The 20,353-nt window shown below is 33.5% G+C and overlaps 3 protein-coding genes across 4 annotated transcripts; 1 reads left to right on the top strand and 2 right to left on the bottom strand.

Moving 5' to 3' along the window:
* The first annotated feature begins 1,490 nt into the window (after positions 1-1,490).
* Positions 1,491-3,421, top strand: LOC111787240 (putative N-acetyltransferase HLS1). The gene is made up of 3 exons (XM_023667319.2): positions 1,491-2,010; positions 2,123-2,704; positions 2,797-3,421. Exons 1-3 carry the CDS (start codon positions 1,828-1,830, stop codon positions 3,229-3,231), a joined length of 1,200 nt encoding a protein of 399 aa, XP_023523087.2. The 5' UTR covers positions 1,491-1,827; the 3' UTR covers positions 3,232-3,421.
* Positions 3,422-6,152: 2,731 nt separating this feature from the next.
* On the bottom strand, positions 6,153-9,069 carry LOC111787448 (SAGA-associated factor 11). Of its 2 annotated transcripts, XM_023667411.2 has the most exons (4): positions 8,968-9,069; positions 8,570-8,638; positions 6,751-7,062; positions 6,153-6,645 (listed from the first exon to the last, which is right to left on the bottom strand). In XM_023667411.2, the coding sequence occupies exons 2-4, from the start codon at positions 8,603-8,605 to the stop codon at positions 6,463-6,465; spliced, it is 531 nt and encodes a 176-aa protein (XP_023523179.1). In that variant the 5' UTR covers positions 8,606-8,638; positions 8,968-9,069; the 3' UTR covers positions 6,153-6,462. The 2 variants fall into 2 exon arrangements, with proteins under 2 accessions (XP_023523179.1, XP_086977894.1); XM_087121768.1 differs by lacking the exons at positions 8,570-8,638; positions 8,968-9,069 and adding an exon at positions 7,164-8,091.
* Positions 9,070-10,502: 1,433 nt separating this feature from the next.
* LOC111787425 (farnesol kinase, chloroplastic-like) lies at positions 10,503-14,259 on the bottom strand. The gene is made up of 6 exons (XM_023667380.2): positions 13,862-14,259; positions 12,550-12,617; positions 12,314-12,445; positions 11,219-11,334; positions 11,009-11,123; positions 10,503-10,904 (listed from the first exon to the last, which is right to left on the bottom strand). Exons 1-6 carry the CDS (start codon positions 14,171-14,173, stop codon positions 10,727-10,729), a joined length of 921 nt encoding a protein of 306 aa, XP_023523148.2. The 5' UTR covers positions 14,174-14,259; the 3' UTR covers positions 10,503-10,726.
* Between the last annotated feature and the right edge of the window lie 6,094 nt (positions 14,260-20,353).

The raw sequence follows: 20,353 nt of genomic DNA, 5'->3' as shown, positions 1-20,353 counted from the left end.
GAGTCGAGAGAGTTACCCGTATAAAGAACAGGGTTGAATCATCACAACAACTCAAACTTACGGGTTAATTATTTGTAATAATTTCTATGGTTCGAAAGATTTACCCATATAAAGAAGAACAGGGTTGTCACAATCATACTCTAAAAATTTTAATTCGAGCAAAGTTTCACCGATACAAAATCATCACAACTTAAACATACGGGTTACCCATATAATTTAAGTGAAACTTTTGGAACGATGTTAATGGAGATCCACGTATGAAAATGAATATAAATAATGGGGTTTTGAAGTTTGATTAGAACATAATGGATTCTATGAGACTTGTTTGTCACATGCGCTTTAAAATCAAAAGATATGTGCACGCTCTAAAAGCCCTACAAAGAGGATTATATATTGTATCGACATTTACCACAAAATTATATATAAATATAAGAAGAAAGAAAGAAAGGTATGGGCATGGGGGGTTTTAGTGGGCTTCACTTTCATTTTCGAATCTAATTTTATTGTGTATAAAAGGAGGGAGAAAGAGGCAGAGAGAGGACCACCTAATGCTTCACACCCATGTTCATACATACAAACAAATGGAAGAAAGGGACTTCTCCCTCATTCATAAATCTCTCAATTATAAACAACTTAAATTCTAAATCTAAGAGATTCAATATTACGAGGAAAATCGTTAATACTATATAAATAAAACACTCGTTGAGGTGTTAAAATGACTCGATAACCTGAAGAACCTAATCAACCTAACCCATAAGTTCGATGAATTCATGGGTTTTTCAAAATATATACTAAAATTGAGTTGCATATCCAAAATGACTCCAATAATCCAAATCATTATCTAATAAGGATTCAAAATGACCCCAACAATCCGAATCATTATCTAATAAGGGTAGTTTTAGATAACGTGTATGTAGATAAAATACAATATATTAACGGAGTAAAAAGCTTCTAATGATATTTACCTAATTAACAAAAGGGGTGATTAATTAAAGACTTCAAATGATATAATCCACAAGCACTATGGTTTATACAAAAATGATGCACTAAAATTTTAGGCCAAGATGGGGAGAGATATTAATTGATTTTTCCTTTTTTTTTTTTTTTTTCCTTTTTCCAAGCCGGCAAGTGGCGACAAACGAGGGACCGATCCAAAACACCATCGCCAAAAACCTCTTTTCATATATATATATATATAATTTAAAAAGAACATTCTTTTAAACCCATGATTAGATTCTTATAACTAGTTTACATTACATCCACACGAGAGAGAATAGAAGGATTTTAATCAAAATTAATATCCGTACGACACAAAATTAAAAAAAAAAAAACAAAAAAAAGGGTTAAAATTTATAAACCAATGAATAAGAGGCACATACCAGAACATATTCTTATGGGCGTGCTCCATGGCGTGAGGCTGAGGTTATCCTAACGTTGTAATAATGTAAATTATAATTAACATCAAAAAATGGCAAAACTTATAACACATAAACCACACAATATATCTCTGTCTGAAAACCATAAAAGAAAAGAAAAAGAAAATAATAAAGATCCCAGAAATGGAACCCCACCAAATTTGGGTATAAAAGGCCAATCATCAGACTCAAAAATTTCCAAGCCCCTCAAAAGAGAAAGCTAAGAAGCTACCTGTGCTTAGCAGTATGTCTTTTAAAGGCTTGATTTGAACTAGCAGTGTATTTATATATATATAAGAGCTAGAGATAGAGAGAAGCAGTGATATTTATCTGTGTTTTTCTGTTTGTTTCCCACGAAAAGAGAAGTGAAGTGGGGGGAGAATTCTCTCCTTTTTTGTTTATACATAGAAAAATGAGATACGAAGAGGAGATTTTGATAATAAGAAGCTATGATGGGCAATCTGCAGATAGAGCTAGAGTGGAAGATCTAGAGAGAAGATGCGAGGTAGGGCCATCTGAACGAGTTTTTCTCTTCACAGACACAATGGGTGACCCCATTTGTAGGATCAGAAACAGTCCCTTGTACAAGATGCTGGTATTTCCCTCCCACCACTCTCCCCCCTCTACTTCTTCATCTATCTTTTCTTCTTCTTCTTTTAAATATATCGTATCCTATCAACTTAAGATTTTGGGATTGTTTACTCTAGGTTGCAGAAGTGGACAACCAGTTGGTTGGTGTGATTCAAGGCTCGATAAAGGTGGTTACGGTTCACCAAGCACCGAAAGATCGAGCTAAGGTTGGCTATGTTTTAGGCCTTCGAGTTGCGCCGTCGTTTCGACGCCGAGGGATTGGCTACAACCTTGTTCGACGGCTCGAGGAGTGGTTTGTCGCCAATGATGTGGACTATGCTTACATGGCGACGGAGAAAGACAATGAAGCCTCTGTGAAGCTATTCATCAATAAGCTTGGATATACCAACTTTAGAGTTCCAGCTATTTTGGTGAACCCGGTAAAACATTACCGACCATATCACCTCCCTTCTAACATACAAATTTCTAGCCTAAAAGTCGATGTTGCTGAGTTTCTCTATCGGAAATTCATGGCGTCTACTGAGTTCTTCCCCCACGACATCGATCATGTGCTTAAACACAAGCTTAGTCTTGGCTCGTGGGTTGCTTACTATAAAGATGACGACGCCACCACTCCCAAATTCGAAACTAATGGTGGCAAATCGGAAATGGTAATACCAAAATGTTGGGCAATGCTAAGTGTATGGAATAGTGGAGAGGTGAGTATTAAGCTACAACTCAAGACTAAAGCTTTTTAAGTTGATAGGTTACAGTAGTATACTTAATCTTTTTCATTAATTTTGTTGACAAGGTATTCAAGCTCCGGCTTGGAAAGGCACCATTGTCATGCTTGATATACACGGAGAGCTCGAAGGTGATAGACAAGATCTTCCCATGTCTAAAGCTACCATCGATTCCGGATTTCTACGAGCCATTTGGATTCTACTTCATGTACGGGGTTCATCGGGAGGGGAAGGGGATGGGGACGAGGAAGCTAGTGAAGGCACTATGCCAGTACGTGCACAACATGGCTGCAGCAGCTAGGGACTGTAAAGTGATAGTAACAGAGATTGGAGGAGAAGACTCGCTAAGAGATGAGATTCCACATTGGAAGCTACTGTCATGCCCGGAGGATTTATGGTGCATCAAGGCATTGAAGAAAGAAGCAAGAAATAGCCTACATGAATTGACAAAAACCCCACCAACTACAAGACCAGCCCTTTTTGTAGACCCAAGAGAGGTATGAAGATCAAAGTCATATCAATATTAATAAATCCCAAACTTAATAACTTAATCACAAACTAAACACAAAATCCAACATATAAGTTATAAACTCTCACCTTTCATGTACATATCACCATGTATACACTCCCAGTAATAGTGGGTTGATTTTTGTTTTTGTCCCTAATAAAAACTATTGCTCACCTATTTTTGTATTCTTAATAGTTTCAAATCATAAAAATCCATTTTGGTCCCTTTCCATCTAACCATTCTCAAACACAAACACAAGTGCCTCATGATGTTAGGTAAAATTTTTGTTGAACGTACTGTATTATAGGGACCAAGTAGACTTTTATGCAACATTCCAAAAATCATAAAACAACCCACATTTGAATTCGAAAGGACGTATACTAGTGGAAACAACTAGGCTATACACAAACGAGCAAATAGGAATCACACTCAAGAATTCGCGATCCATATTCGCACGACATACTCAAAAGAATTCATGAAATATCAATAGAGTTGAAACAGAATAATTGACTTGAAAAGTGAAAGATGTAATTGGGGAGGGGGGGTATGAGGGGTTTGCTTTAAACCCCACCTCATGTGTAACTGTAGTTTAGAAGACATATCCAGAAAATCCATGTCGAGTAGAGTGGTGGGAGCTTTTATATGTTGTAACTTTCACAACGGTGACAAAAAATCTTGAAAGATTTCCCTAATTAGGAGCCACCTTCCCAGTGTCCTCTACAACTCTAAATAATAATACCACCCTCTCTCTCTTTCTCTATCTTTTTTCTGGGACTACTCAATCATAAGCCTGAAGGTGGTCCTTTCTTTATTATTCCACCTGGCTATTACCCTGTTTCTTTCTTTCCTCTCTGCCCCACAGTAAAAAGAAAAAAACATCATACTCAGAACCCCATTAACACTGGAGCAAAAGGACATTTGAAGCATAATTTCATCTTGTTTTTTGTGCTGCTTCTAGCTCATTCTAATTGGTTTACTTCATATAAACAAAAGGAGTTCTATAGTAACTATATGAAACCAAGTCGTTCCATTCTATAACCAAAAACTAATCACATCTGAGTGACCTTATGATTTGGAACTTGGTTCAATCCAATGGGAAGTTCATAAATAACATGGAGGAATTCTAAAAGCTGAAAAGAAAATGATCTATGGATCGTATAAATTTCAAATTATCTTATTTGTTTGTTTTTTTCTTTTTTTCTTTTTCTTTTGAAGAAGACTTGATAAGATTGTTTTAAAGAAGAAATGTTAAAGTTCACCAAAAGATAATACAATAACTTGGTAGTCAACTTAAAGACAAGTTAACCGTTAAGGCATTAGTAATCTTTTCTATAGATTGAAGGTAAGAATTCTCACTACACAACTGCAATGCTTTGTTCTAGAAAAACAACAATTTGATTTAAGACAGTTTACAATGCAAATAAATAGTAGAAATAAAGTTGAAAACTATAAATAGTTGAAATAATTACATGTTAACATGAACTTTCAAGCACGGAGAAAAGATACTTCATAATTAATAATCAAATATATTTAGATAGATGTGATCTACAAAAAAATACATAAACCCAAAACTCTCTAAAGTAGTATAAATTATCATGACATTAAGATCATCAGTTTCATGTAGATTATTAATTTAATCCTCTTAACTGTAAATTTTTTTTCTGAGATCCACCTGAAAAGTGACATCTAGCATATAATATCTAAATTCTGATATGAAAAACAGGGTTTACAATATACTGGATAAAAGCCAAAAGAGAAAATGAAACAAAAGCAGAAAAAGAGTGCGATGTGCGTATAATGAATTATTCTGTGTGTTCCTGCCAAGGAAGGAAATCCAATTCCCACTTTTTTGTTAGTGCTAATGACAACCTTTTCAAATAAGAGCATGTATGCCAATAACTACAAGAACTTCATAAAGTTTCTAATCATGATTAAAAATGAAGATAATGATGATACCTTTGGTGTTTGATGATGTGTTTATTCTGGAGAGAGAGGACAGAGATGTAGGACCCTTTTTTCCTCCAAATCTTCTAAAGAAACTGCTTTACCTGAGTGGAGCACCTACACTTCATTAGTGGTGAATTTGTGGTTTACATAAATTAAAGAAACTAATCATTATTTGATCTCCAGTTTTGGAAAAAGTTATGCATAATCCAAAGTATTTTACCATTTCTCTCTCGGATATTTATAAAAACTATGCAAGTGATAATCATACTGTACCAGTAACTTTGAATAATTTTGTTTTCTTAGGCTAATGCAACAGGACGTTCAAAAACAAATGGGCAAATTCAAGAAGCCATTATCAAACACAGTAAAGTTTAACAGTCCAAAATTGAAAGCAATTATATGGCAGAAATACGAATGGTTTGTGTGAGAGAGACGTATCTGAGCACAACTCTTGTTCAATTTGCACATAGAAGAAGTCAGCCATACGGGTCTCATAAACTTCCAAACACTGAATTATGGTCCCTGCAATCAGACTTGAAATCTTCGAGCAAATGAAAGTGGAGAGTGGAGACCACTGATGCAGACTTAATTAACATTCTAGTTTCCAGTGGCTGAGCACAGAGTGGTAACCTTTAGGACCACCTTCCTGCAATTTGCTTCCATAAAATTGTTAAAAGAATTACAAGCAAAAGAGCTGAATATCTTAGGAACTGTCAGATAATGAACACAGCAAGAGTTCAACCGTCTTTATAATCTTTGTGGCCCCTTTCAGAAGATCCAGTATGATAAGGACTCAAGTTTTATGGAACCAAATGGAAATATTTGATACACTTGGAGCTAGATACTCTACTTTTAAATGATCCTCACGTTCTACTCAATCTTACAATATCTGAAGCATTGAAAAAAATTATATATGTTCTAGACAGTTAGCCATCAAAGATTGATCCCCACATCGAAATAATATCCAGATTGACCAATTGAACTCAATTTTCTAATTACATTTCAAGGTAAAGAAATGACATTAGAGTCGCACTTAACTTCCTTTCTTTGAACTTCTGTACAAGATCTTCAGCGTCAAAATTTGGAACAGACGAAAGTAATGAACCCATAATACATCCAGATTCCAAACAGAACATATTTTTTCCCATGTAATGATAACCCATACAAAGAAGTCATGTAAAATAAAAACATGACAGGAGATATCATTAAATTCCTGCGAGCACATTCAGATTACAGTATGTTTTCCTAAATTGAAATAACTCAGCCATTGCACTGTTGTTCATGGCTCTCCGGATGGACCGTTTGAGTACTCGCCCCCTGCAAGACTAGATGTTCCATTAGGTAAGCGATTTGTGCTGGTGGAATTAGGATAAGGAGAATATGCAGAAACAGAACTGCCTCGTGAATACCGGCTCTGTGTAGCTGTACTACTTCTTGTCACTTTGAGACGAGCCTTTCTACCCTATAGTATAGATTAGACAGTTGATGAGTAGAGTGAAAAGAGATTTAAAAAATAGAAGCAGAATGAGTGAACAAAACATATATCAATTAAGGGGTAGAGAGTTACCCTTCCCATGCATTTCTCTAAATGCGGGGCAAATCTCCCAGCCACAATTGATCGACCACAATTCATGCAATCAAATATTTCGCTTGCAACAGAAGGATGATTTTGTCCAAAAATATCAACTACATATTTTCCGTTTGCTTCACTACTATTGCTAGAATCAGCTACTCTTACTCGCGCCTGTGCTGAAAGTCTTAATTCTTCTTCTTCCTCTTCTAAGTTACGATCAAGACCTAACCTTGCTATTCGATGGCATTCCGATGCAACATCAACAATCACGGAATCCAGGAGATCCCCAAAGAAATTAGATGAAAGCTGCAAATATAAGCAGAAAGCAACAGAAGTACCCGTTCTGTTAGTTCTGTGTCCTGAAAAAAGGAAGTTAAAAGCGATCACTAATACCACTACTACCATACTTGTGCTTTCATGGCATGTTTGACACATCAGGCATACTCCGGCAAGCCCTTTTTTAAGAATACTACATCCAATGTTATAAAAGGTTGCTTTGAGGTAAGACTCTAACTTATAGCCTCAAGATTTATGTCATCTATGGACCATAAGAGACTTACACCTTCGTGAAAATGCATTGAGGCTTAAAGGCTTTATGCCACATGCAATGATTGGAGGAATAATATTAATTTGTCCCATTCTTCAAAAGATATAAAAGTTTGAGTTGTGACATTATAAATTATTACTACTTTTACTACTCATGCTTCAAAAACATAGATGACAAAAACTATGGAACAAGTCAATCATATTATTGATAATAGTAATCATGTTAAAAATATCCTTTTAGAATTTTGGGTTAAGTTGCTATTTATAGGGTTGGTTTTTTTTTTATACTTTTATATAATTTCTACTTCATCATACAAACTTAGGATTTGTATAATGTTTTCAAATAAAGTTGAGGTCTACCCCTTTTGTGGCCATGAGGCTTACATCTTGCCTCTTCAAGAGAAAAAGCCTTAAGGTCACACCTTTATCCTTTTAAAAACCTTGATGACATCATAAGTAGGGTAGAGAAATTCAAACCTATGACCTCTTAAAGAAAATAGAGATGTCTAAGCTTATATTAGCATTAGACCAGCCTTTTCTCACACGTGAAAATAGTTAGACAAAGCTTTCAAATAATTCATTGAGTTTGACATGTTGGTTTAGGTGTTGACAGACTGCTGCTAACATAATAAGATCTATCAAAAGAACCAGCCAGACGCACATCACTCATCCAAGCAATCGAGGGAGAAATATCATATATTGTACACACGCGACTTCACATTTTTTACAATTCTATTTCTGGAAAATGTCAACGACAATTAAGAAAATTTACTGCAAAGAGTAACGTATTAGAAATCCTTTTTTTTTTTCTTTAAAGAAATTCTAATCCATTTACATAGACACATACACTTTGGTGCAGATATAATCACACAAACAACAAAAATGAAGTTCGGGCGCTTTTCCTCATATCTAGAAACCAATTTGGTCGACTATCATCAAACTGAGGTGGGGGAAATCTGTGAAATAGAGGTTACCAGTTGGGTATGTTCTTTTTGGTTAGTTAGGAACTGATTGGGCTAATTAGGTTAAGATTAATTAATTGCTTGTCAGTTATTCTAGTTAGACTGTAAGGCTTGTAAACCGTTTATAACAGTGATATTAGACCATTGTACTCTTGTCTTTGCATATTTCATATCAGCAATTAAATCAGGCTTTGGTTCTATACCATAAACATAAACAAAGACATTATAACTGTTGCCTTCATTTCTCATTATTCATGCTAAATAAAAATAAGAAAAAGAAGAACAAATATATAGGAAAAGGTTACCTGAGACGATGCATTGTCCTCATCAGGCATTGACATGGATCTAGAAGAAGGAAGAGTTTCAATACAGACCTGGAAACATTATAACCAGGAAAAATGTTACAGCACAATGACTAAACAAATTTATAGAATCATCATTCCATTCAATAACCGAAATTGAAAAAAAGACGAAATCGAAGTACGCAAGAACCGGTAGAAGGATTAACAAATTCTTAAATTATAAAACATGTAAAGGTCACCAAACCAAACAAGTAAAGCAATATATATATTGACATTCTAAAATCATGCAAACTGGCATCAAACGCAAGCATTTCTGGAAAATTGATTACACAAGAAAGTTCGTGAAATCAGGCAAATCAATGGAAACGGAGACAAATGCAGAAAGCAATCGCTGAACTTACTGATATGGATAGCGACTACAAATCCAAGCTAATTGGGAGCCGACATGACTGCATAAAGGGGAAGAACTAGGAAGTAAAAAGAAGATTCATCGAGAAGAAGAGGGGAATAAATATGAAATAATAATTTAAAATTAAAATTAAAAAAGATATTGAAAAAGTTCCGTTCCCGAGAATCGAACCCGGGTCTCCAGGGTTAAAGACAGATATCCTAACCGCTGGACGACAACGGAATTTGTTGATAGAAGTTTATTATTAATATTTTAATTATTTTTAAAATAAACTAAATTAATAAAAATAGTCTTCTACTTTCAAAACTATTTAAAAATTACTCTTATGGTTAGTTTTAACCATCGATACTTTATTTCAAAAATATCCTTAAATTTTAAAACGTTTCATTAATACTATTTTAACTTTAATTAAAACGAACTTTTAAAAATTGCATTAATACTCTTAACTAAAAATAAATAAAAATAAAAAGATAAAAGACATTTTTTATACCTCTAGAAAATATAAAAAAGATCAGGCAAAGATAAGTTATGTTGGGTAATGATATGCTATGCTACGTTATGTCATGCTATCTCATGTTACACCATGATGAGCTATGTTATGCTATGATAAACCATGATATGATCATGCCTTGAAATTTGGGCACTATGGTGCATAAATCTTCATAGAAAATGCCATGGAAGCTAAGTTATGTAAAAGGAATTGCACAGGAATTATGTAAGCATAATTCACACACTTACTATGTTAAAGATGTCGGAGGTTTGTTTTGCATCACGTATAATGTCATGACTATAATTTATGGAGATCTCATGCGATTTTATGTGACACGTGCATTGGGATACTTTCCCACTATAATTTGTATGGATGTGTGCAATATGATATATGATTTATGACATTATATTTATCATGATGTATTGACAGCCCTTCCCCCTCCGTGGTGTTCGGCAAAGAGCCCATTAGTGAGTGTTGGTTCAGCAAGCCAGGGTTAGGGGGTGTGCAGGCCCACCTGGTGGGTCTATACTAACACATGTGAGTCATGTGGAGACAAGTACTACACACCCAACCTCGCCCATATGGGAAAGTTGTCTAAGGTCATGTTATACTATGATAAAAGAATAGGTTCCCATGTTACATGTGTTTACATTCCTTACTCCCAAGACTGGAGTCAGTTACGGAGTATTTCTTAAAATACTCAAGTCATACTTTTACATTTCAGGTAAAGGCGAGGCACATTGTACGGATGACGACGACGTTACATTAGAGACCGTGAAACCCGTATTAGGGTAGCTGCATTTTTATTTTGAGTGTTTCTTAAGATACTAAAGTCATACTTTTACATTTCAAGTAAGGGCGAGGCACATTGTACAGATGACGATGACGAGTAGCTACATTTTTATTTTGCTTATTAGTCATTAGTACAGGGCATAGTATTATTTCCTAATTTTTGTAATTTATTTATTATTATGTTTGTTTCTCAAATGTTAAGGTTTGATTTAAAGATTTTATTTTAAATGTATAAGTCCAAGACATCGTTTATGAACTATTTAAAATGAAGGCTTCTATCATTACAATAGAGTCGTTACAATAGGACCATATCTCCATAAAAATAGAGTCGTTACAATAGAACTGTATCTCGAGGAAAATCTATTCAAGTCTATAATAAGACTTCACAACAAACAAGCAGGATTTGTAAGAAATCCCCAAATTTGCCTATTCTTCTAGGAATGGCAACTTTGTTTGTTGGCCCCAAATGCTAAAAAACTAGGCTCCCCACCAGAAAGGAAGTGAGTGGAACAGTGAGGTTATCATCAATCTCAGTGCTAATGGGGAGAGACTCAACCAATGCTGAGGCAAGAGACACAACTAAGAATCCCAAAACCATTCTGCTGCTTCCCTCTACGTACCCAAATGAGGAGAAATAGTACATATACCTGCCATTCACAATGCAACCTCTTATATCTAAACCAATCAAGAAAGATCACAAACAGACTAACTCGTAGCTCGATGCTTGATGGTCGAGTTCGAAAGAAATTACCCAACAGATGCAAGAAAGCCAGCAGATGCCATTGCTACACTACCAACTATAGACTTGTTTTTGTTGTATGAGATCTTTTGAGTTCCAAATCGTCTTCCAACAATATCGGCCACCCCTGAAATAGCAACGTGTGAAAAATGTTAGGAGGCCTTGACGCCGTTGCGTCGGTTAAGCTCTAGATATGTGCTTAGATAAAAGTGAAAGTAGTACCATCTCCAGCACACAAGTTGCATATGAGAGCAATTGAAATGGGGGACGTCCTCCAATAGAATATGCAAACTAATGTAATTGTTGCAACATAATACAATGGTCCCTTCAATAGCTCCCTGATGGATGAAAATATGCAGGTCAAATTAAAAAGTATGTACAAGGGCACACAAAAGGAGTCCTCAACTACTCGTCGAAAACGACTCGAATCCAAAAGAATAAGACCAAGCTGATAATTTCAAAAGGTTTGATTAACGGATATCCAAAATGAAGAAATAAAGCTCACCACTTTTGTGAGTATCATCCAACATTTGTATCAACATAATAGTTCTTATTCTGTGGCATTCTCTTGGTGGAGAACATTTCGTGTACTAGTGTTGTACAGGAGTATAAATACTAACAACCACTAATTTTCAGCCATATGGAATTAGTAAATGATATGACAATTGGACCAAAAGCCTTCCAAAAGCATCGAACTAATGGATGGTTTTGCTTCACAAAGAATCAATCGTAGAAAGTGTGAGATTTCACATCGATTGAGGAGGGGGAACGAAGTATTTTTATAAGGATGTGGAAACCTCTCCGTAGCAGACGAGTTTTAAAACCTTGAGGGGAAGCCCAAAAGGTAAAGCCCAAAGAGGACAATATCTGCTAGCGGTGAGCTTGAGCTATTACAAATGGTCTCAGAGCCAATTAACGAGGAGGTTGAGCACCGAAGGGGGGTGGTCACCAAGCAGTGTGCCAGTGAGGCCGCTGAGCCCCAAAGGGAAGTGAATTGTGAGATACCAATTCGGTTGGAGAGGGGAACGAAGCATTTTTTATAAAGGTGTGGAAACCTCTCCACACGTTTTAAAAACCTTGAAGGAAAGCCCGAAAGGGAAAGTCAAAAGAGGACAATATCTACTAACGGTGGGGCGGTTACGTAAGCTATATACTTCATTTTAACAGCCAAAGAACTCGCAATGCCAAGGAAGACAGCATTCATTTGGTTAACTGTATGTATAGCCAGAGATTGATCTTGATAGGAAGCTCAAATCAACTAACACACAGGCACCCCAAAAACTTATCTAACATGATTATGTTCTTACGAAGTTGTACCTGGAGTCTCCATATCTGGTCATTGACTTTACTGTGGCCTCATCTTTCACTATTCCAAATCCAAAGACGAGCATTCGTATTATATTGACACCCGGAACTAGAGAGGCCAATATCGCTCCTCGACGACCAGAACTGCAATAAGGAGTATAGCCACATTTGATTCAACCATATTTGTGCAAGTACAGATAGCAAGAGAAGGAGCAGCAGAATTAACATTTTTTCAGTCTTAAGTTCACCTGAACATAGGCCAGCAAAGCATGAAAGCAAGCCCAATGCTTATATGAACAAGCTTCCTGTTCAATTTCTGAACCAAGTATAGGTAAGTAAACTCCTTTGACAAAAGATCAAAATAGGTGTAACGATCGAATCCCACCGCTAGCAAATATTGTTCTTTTTGGGCTTCCCCTCAAGGGTTTAAAACGCGCCTGCTAGGGAAAGGTTTCCACACCCTTATAAAGGGTGTTTCGTTCTCCTCCCCAACCAATGTGGGACCCCACCAAATCTACCCTCTTCGAGGCCTAGCGTCCTTACTGGCACACTGCCTCGTGTCTACTCCCCTCCAAGGAACAACCTCCACGCTGGCACATCGCCCGGTGTCTAGCTCTGACACCATTTGTAATGGATCAAGCCCACCGCTAGCAGATATTGTCCTCCTTGGGCTTTCCCTTTCGGGCTTCCCCTCAAGGCTTTAAAACGTGTCTGCTAGGGAAAGGTTTCCACACCCTTATAAAAGGTGTTTCGTTCTCCTCCCCAACCGATGTGGGATATCACAATAGGAAAGTTGGATTTCCACAATTTGATGCCTTGACAACTAAGCATTTTCCAATATCAGAATATGCATAACAATGATTGTTTATCAGCAATGTGCACAGAGCATATGCCTACTTGAACTTAACCATCGTTTCCTTATGGTATATCAGTACTAATACTACAGTCAAGAACAGAATATGCAGAACAATCATTGTTTATCCAATAAATCATGTGATAACTAGTCAAAATTCTAACTAAAAAATTCACAAAAGTTCTGTTTTCTTTCTTTCTGAATTCAATCACGAATGAATAACGAATCAAACCATCCATCTTTAAAATGATAACGATTGTTATATCTATTGAATTATGCTTGGATTAACTACTAATCTATGTTTATCTCATAGCGATTATGGCACTTATCACTTAAAATCAACGAGATCAAAGTGCTTTTGCAAAAAAATCAAGAAAAGATTAAAAGTGCCCCACAAACATGAGCGTTATGGCCCAAAAGCACTAGCAGAAAACATTTGGTATTAAGCACTTTTTGCTAAAAAACTTTTTTAAAAAACTATTCCCAAACGCACCCAAGCCCAAGAGTTAAATCATAAACTAAAAACATTCCCCCTGTAGTAATGAGTTGCCTTATTTGGATTCCTAACATGGATAAACTTTCTTTTCCTCGATCAGAGCAAAACTTATCGCGTAGCATCCTAAATTTAGTAGAAATCAACCAACTGCCCAAAGAAGAAACGAAGTCAACGACAAGAACAGCAAATCAGTGAACAAAAGAAATAGAACCTGATCAAGGCCGCGCTTAGCCGTTTCCGCCCATAATCGAAGCAAAGAAAAGGCGACTGCACCGGACAAGACACTGGCACAGATGTCGGAGACCACCGGATTATCAGGCAACAACATAGCCGCCGCAACTGGATACTGTTTCCGGCAGATTTTCAGATTGAAGTTCGACCGAAATCCGAAAACGTAGGAATCAGAGCGCAAGTTCGGCGCAGAGATGGAGTTTAAAGAGACGGAAAGTGTTCTGAATCGTGAAAGAAAAGATGGGGACCTGAGTGGATAAACGGTCAACAGACCCAACTGAGAACTAGCCATGGTGGCGGCTCGGCTAGAGCGTAGACGCTGACGCCGGCGTGGGGGTTGAGCCTAAGGATTTAGCGAACCACCTGACCTGGACAGCTATGCTTCGTGTAATGTGTGAATTTGTGTAATTTTAATCTTAATGTCTAATTAAAAACTTTGTTAAATTAAAAAAAATATATAACAAAATTAATTAGTCAACAGAAAATTACAAAATTATTAATCTAAATTATTAAAATATATAATCTATCCATAAAATTTCACTCTTAATCTTCATTCAAAATTAATTTAAATATATTCCTCAATAATTGGTTACCAAGCAATTGTTATATGTCGTAATTATTGTTCATTATTTTTACCGCTCCCACCAAATTTGCAATTATTTAGTACTTATTAATATTTTTATTTTTCAATAATGTATAACCTAATAAATTCAATAATATTTCACTTTAAAATAAAGAAATATATATATTTAATATAAAAAGTGAGCTTTGCGGAAATTTGGCAGGATCGAGAGCCACATAATTAATAAAGATTACGATCTTTATCTACTGTCTCGTTTAGCTAAAGAAAAAAAATCTCATGTCATTTCCAGTGATGACATGTCACTGTGTCAATCTCAACGTTCAAATTCTAGATGGCTTGACAGTGACGTGACATCATGGAGCTACAAGAAGCGAAACATGTGGTTTAAAATTAAAATATAAATATATATATGGCTAATCACGTGAGTAGGGTGCGACTAATATTTTCGACTGGATCTTTTTTCAATTAAATTAAAATCCCAAAATTCTTTCCATTTTGATCTCCACCATCAAATTCTTTTACCCTAAATCCAATGGCTTTTATTCGAATTAGAGCCATATTAATCTTAAATCCATAATAATAATAATAATAATAATTATTATTATTATTATTATTATTTTATAAAATTTTGAGCAAAATTATATTTCTATTTTGAAAGAAAAATAAGTTAAAATATATATAAATTTTTAAAGAAAAAAAAAAGAGAGATTTTGAGTAAAATTATATTTCTATTAAAAGAAAAAAACTAAAAACAATAACTTTAGGAAAAAGGACTTCAGAATAAAAATATAAATATATAAAAAAATCCAAATGTGGAAATTGGTTATAACTTAATTGAGAAGAAAAAAAAAAAAAGGTAAATATTAAATTTAAATATCTCATTCTATTTGCATTAATTAATTATTTATATATATATATATATATATATATATATATATATATATATATATATATATATATATATATATATATATATATATATATATATATATATATATATATATATATATATAATAAAAATATGGTTAATTTTTGGGTCGGGTCCAACTCATATATTTTGAGTCGGGCCATAAATTAATTTGGATTAAATTAGGTTAATTTTTTTTTTGTTTATTTCGACCCATCTCTTAATATACCACAAAGTCTAAATATTTAATAATAATAATAACGTTTAATTTTGATGAATTTTTTATAAATATTTTTAACCTAATTTTTAAAAACAATTTCTCCCTCCTTTCCTTTAAATTTATACCAATAATGAAATTTAAAATAATAATATTTTATATGAATTAGAGGGAGTTAATCATTTTTGTTGGTATGCAAAATAAACAAACTACAATTAAACAAATAAAATTGAATATTATAAAATTAATTCAAATTTTATTATTTTCAGGAAAAATAATAAAATATATTAACAAATATGTCATTTTTTGTTTACTAATGGTCCTATAAGGAATCAGTTAGAACGATTTTATAGAAGTTAGGAACATGTTTTTTTGACTTTTGATATTAATTTAAATTTATATATCATTCATTTTACCTATAAATTTATTTATTTTTTAATTTGGATAAAAATTATAATCTTGTTCAAACTTTTACAAAATGAATTAATTATGACTTTAATATATATTTTTAAAAATAGTAATTTTATGTTATTTAGTAAATTATAAATTTAACCTGGATAGTTTTCAAATTTTAAAAAGTGGACTAAACAAGTTATGATATATATATATATTGTTACTTTAATAATTTTAATGGTTAAAAATTGAAATAAAATAATAATTAATATCTTTTATATATTTTTTTTTTCAGAATATTATTTTATATAGATTTTGAATAATTTACCCACATGTAATTATCACTTAATTGAGGACAGGTTGGCATCTTAAGTTTTTTTTGTACAACTCAGCTGTTCGTTTGCTGCATTTATGTTTTTGTCTTTAATTTATTTTATTTGGGCGCCCCCAGATTTTGTAGAAACTATTCACCAAAAAAGGACACCATAACTGCCTTTTTATTTTTACATTCAAAATTTTTATTTTTTTTTAATTCTAATTTCTACGTTAAAACTTTTAATTTTGTGTTTAATTAATATCTATATTTTAGAGAAAAAATGAGAAAATAAGTTATATGGAATTTTAGTATAAGGCTTTTAAATATGTTTGTGTCATTTGGTTCGGACATTGTGTGTGTGGATTATTAGGGATTCAAAACAACTATTCCTTAGTAGTCGACTTGTGAAGGTCACTCTTGACATACATATGATTTGATTTGATTTTGTCGTGTCCTACACGAGAACGTATAGGATCACTACGTGGGTGTACCGAATTTTACTAGGGTTAGACCATCGCTATATCAGCTCACATGTAAGGTCATTTCTGACAGACTTTATGATATAAAATGAAACCGCTGCATGTATATGATGTGATTCTACTAGGGTCGTGCTCTTACGATATGAGCTCGCATGTGAAGTCACCACATGCGTATTATATAATTGATCTAACCCAAATATAAGATCGTTACGTTTGATAAAAATTATATTTATCATTTAAAAAAAACATATCTATTTTCATCTATATTTCATATAAAAAAACATGAAATTTAGAGAAGAAATCGATAATAAAAACTATAAAATTAATGCAATAATTAAAATCACAACATTTTTTTTTTTAAAAAGTAAAATTTATTTACTTTAATAAAAAGATGAGCTTATACATATTTATTATTTTTATTATAAAATTAATAAATAATATTTTTAAATTTTAGTCATGGATTAAAATTTCGAAAATACTAATATCAATACATATCAACTTATTTAAAGTTATCCATATATTAAACTAATAATTATTTTTTTTATATTGTTTATTATGGACGTAACTAATTTTATTACGAACAAAATTTTAAAAATTAGTAAATTAAATATATTTTTTTATTAATAATTAATATATCTAATATATTAAAATTTCAAAATTTTATTAATTAATCTTTTTGAACGTGCTAATGAGAGGACTTTATGAACCTAGAAATTGTAAGCTACAATAATATAAAATTAATTAATAAATTAATTTTTATTCGTTGACCATACAAGGTGATGGTTCATGAGTTGTTTGTAACTATAGTTGAGTCAAAAGTCTATTTTATCCTTGTGATTTCGCTTCTTCTCTAATGAACAATTTGTCTATGATCCAACTATAAACTAAGTTTCTCTCAGAGAGTGAGTCACATTATTCAAGAATCAAAATTAGCAGTTAATAAATTACTCGTCTACTTACCGTGTATGGAAAGGAGTGAAGTCTATTTTACATATTTTTTAAATCGAGGGTCGTCAATGCAAAAGGAAGAGGAAATACTTAATCGACCCGAAAAGGTCTTTGTACATATCTCATTGTCATTCACCAATGCACGAAGAAACCCTCGTCCTCTAGTGAAGATAAGTGGAATGATTATCTCGAGAGAGAGAGATGGAGAGGTTGCATGAAACAACCCGCCAATTTAGAACCGCTATCACATGTATATTATGACTCTTACGAAATTTCCATGACCTTGCATCAAACGTCGTTACCTATCCTACAACTCCTTGTTCTTATCGGAAATAAAAACGTTACCGGAATCAAGCCTGAGTAATAATAAAATATGATATTCGTTATTTCATTAGACTTAAAACCGTGACCTTAGGCTCTATTTTTTTCATGCTCGGATCTGTATCACTTTTATACACATATTCCTCTATGCAACAATTTCTTACACACAAAATTCACGGAATTTATGTCATAAAGTCTCGTAATGACATAAAGATAAAATTGGGTGTGATATGAGACCCTTAATCGAGGCTCGACTCCTTTGGAGTCTTAGTCATTTTTGGCACGACTAAGTTTAGGACATTGCTCTAATACCATGTTAGACGAACACGACTCTCCACAATGGTATGATATTGTCCACTTTGAGCATAAGCTCCCATGGCTTTGCTTTGGGCTTCCCCAAAAGGTTTTTCTTTGTTTATAAACCCATGACCATTCCCTAAATTAGCCGATGTGGGACTTTCATCATCCAACACCGGTAACATTATTAATATACCAGCTTTGTAATTATCCGATTGAATTGACTTGATTGTTCGATTCTGTGGGTTAGCTTGTACGTTTAGTTTGGTGGATTTTAAACGAACCCTAAAATTATGAAATAAAAATTATAAAATATAAATATACCCCCACATGGATTGCCCATAGAAATGCCCTAGTTTGTTTAAATAAATAAATAAATAAATAAATAAAGTAGAAAAAGAATGGTAACAAGGAAAAAGGGGGAGAGTTAGAAAGAGAGAAGGAAAGCTGGCACGCGGAGTTCCGTTGGTAACGAAGGGAAAGAGGGCGCAGGCTCGTGCATGGGTTGCAACTGTGATGATTATAATACCAAATTTGGGTTTCAAAATTTCCCAAACCAAATTAAATGAAAGCATCTTCCTCGTGCATTCAAATTTCATATAAACACAAAATTTGACAGCTTTTTCTGTTTTTCTTTTTAGCTTCTTCTCCTAATTTTAATCAATAATTTTCCCCTTATACCCCTCTTCTTTCTTTTATTTACTTTTTTGTCCTTCAACGTCTCTATCTCCTCTTTACTAAATTCTCATAAGAGCGTAGAGATTTTTACCTAGTACACTCGTTTTAAAACTGTGAGGCTAATGATGATACGTATTGGGTCAAAACGGACAATATCTGTTACAAATGGTATATGAGCCAAACATCGAGCGATATGTCAACGAGAACGCTGGGCCTCAAAGGAAAGTGGATTGTGAGATCCCATGAAGCATTTCTCATAAAGGTGTGGAAACTTTTAAAACCATGAGACTGACTACAATACGTAACGGGCCAAGGCTTGAGTTGTTACAAATGATATCAAAACCAGATACAAGGCAGTGTAAGGGGTAGATGGTGAGATCTCACGTTGGTTACAGAGGGAAACAAAGCATTCCTTACAAGTGTGTGGGCACCTCTCTCCACTAGATACATTTTAAAACTATGAGGCTGACGGCTATACATAACGGGTCAAAATGGACAATATTTTCGTATTATTATTTTAGTTCAATAATAATGGAGATGAGAGTTCAAACTTTCCACCGGATATAAATTAAAATTAAATAATTTATCGGTAAAGATTATATTTAATGATTATCAAAATATCGTTGAATTTAATTTATTAAGAAATATTGAATGTTATGTTTGTAAATAAATTAAAGGTGTTTAATATAGTATTAAAATCATTTTATTTATTTTTTGTATTTAAAAAAATAAAATCTTGATTTTGTTTTTACATTTTTATCACTTGTAAAAACGATTTAAATTTCTCATTGGAAATTATATTAAATTTTTAAAAAATTAAAACAATTTCATTTATTTATTATTAAAACACATAAAAATAAGAATTTATAATTTATGGACATGTAGCAAAATATAAATTTCTATAATGGTCGATTAATAGCAAAATATCTCCCTATAACGGTCCTCGCGATCGGCAACTTATTGACTATCGTCGTCTTCTTCTCTTTATCTTTTTTCCTTTCCACGTGCCATTTTTTAATTTCGACATATTTATTACGATCCATAAATTTCCCGCTTAAACGTCACATTCAATAGATACATCATATCACTCATTTTCAAATTCATCGTCAAAACCCGATCCACATGGCTCAAACACAATAGCAGAACGTAATATCTACTAAAAAGTTAGCCCGTAAAAATCAAAACTTTTAACCATAATCGACGTAAAAATTAGAAATAAAGAAATAATTAATGAAATATTATATTAGAGGTGGGTAGGAGCAATAAAAGTATATAAGGAATATATGGTAAAGTTTGGTGTTTTTTCCGTGTATAAATTGAGGGCCAGACAAAC

Source organism: Cucurbita pepo, chromosome 2, assembly GCF_057944985.1.
Source record: "Cucurbita pepo subsp. pepo isolate OVF chromosome 2, ASM5794498v1, whole genome shotgun sequence".
Lineage (NCBI taxonomy): Eukaryota > Viridiplantae > Streptophyta > Magnoliopsida > Cucurbitales > Cucurbitaceae > Cucurbita > Cucurbita pepo.
Note: the sequence above shows the minus strand (reverse complement) of the source record. Positions and strands in the feature narration are given on the sequence as shown.

What these genes read in the sequence shown, in the direction of transcription:
- LOC111787240 (XM_023667319.2), top strand. Translation starts at nt 1,828, where the DNA reads ATGAGATACGAAGAGGAGATTTTGATAATAAGAAGCTATGATGGGCAA. An exon ending in GTCCCTTGTACAAGATGCTG is followed by an intron (nt 2,011 to 2,122) that starts GTATTTCCCTCC and finishes TGTTTACTCTAG; the next exon opens with GTTGCAGAAGTGGACAACCA. An exon ending in GTGTATGGAATAGTGGAGAG is followed by an intron (nt 2,705 to 2,796) that starts GTGAGTATTAAG and finishes TTTGTTGACAAG; the next exon opens with GTATTCAAGCTCCGGCTTGG.
- LOC111787448 (XM_023667411.2), bottom strand. Translation starts at nt 8,605, where the DNA reads ATGTCAATGCCTGATGAGGACAATGCATCGTCTCAG. An exon ending in AGGACAATGCATCGTCTCAG is followed by an intron (nt 7,063 to 8,569) that starts GTAACCTTTTCC and finishes TTATATTTGCAG; the next exon opens with CTTTCATCTAATTTCTTTGG. An exon ending in TAGAGAAATGCATGGGAAGG is followed by an intron (nt 6,646 to 6,750) that starts GTAACTCTCTAC and finishes TCTATACTATAG; the next exon opens with GGTAGAAAGGCTCGTCTCAA.
- LOC111787425 (XM_023667380.2), bottom strand. Translation starts at nt 14,173, where the DNA reads ATGGCTAGTTCTCAGTTGGGTCTGTTGACCGTTTATCCACTCAGGTCC. An exon ending in ACCAGATATGGAGACTCCAG is followed by an intron (nt 11,335 to 12,313) that starts GTACAACTTCGT and finishes TTCATCCATCAG; the next exon opens with GGAGCTATTGAAGGGACCAT. An exon ending in CAACTTGTGTGCTGGAGATG is followed by an intron (nt 11,124 to 11,218) that starts GTACTACTTTCA and finishes TTGCTATTTCAG; the next exon opens with GGGTGGCCGATATTGTTGGA.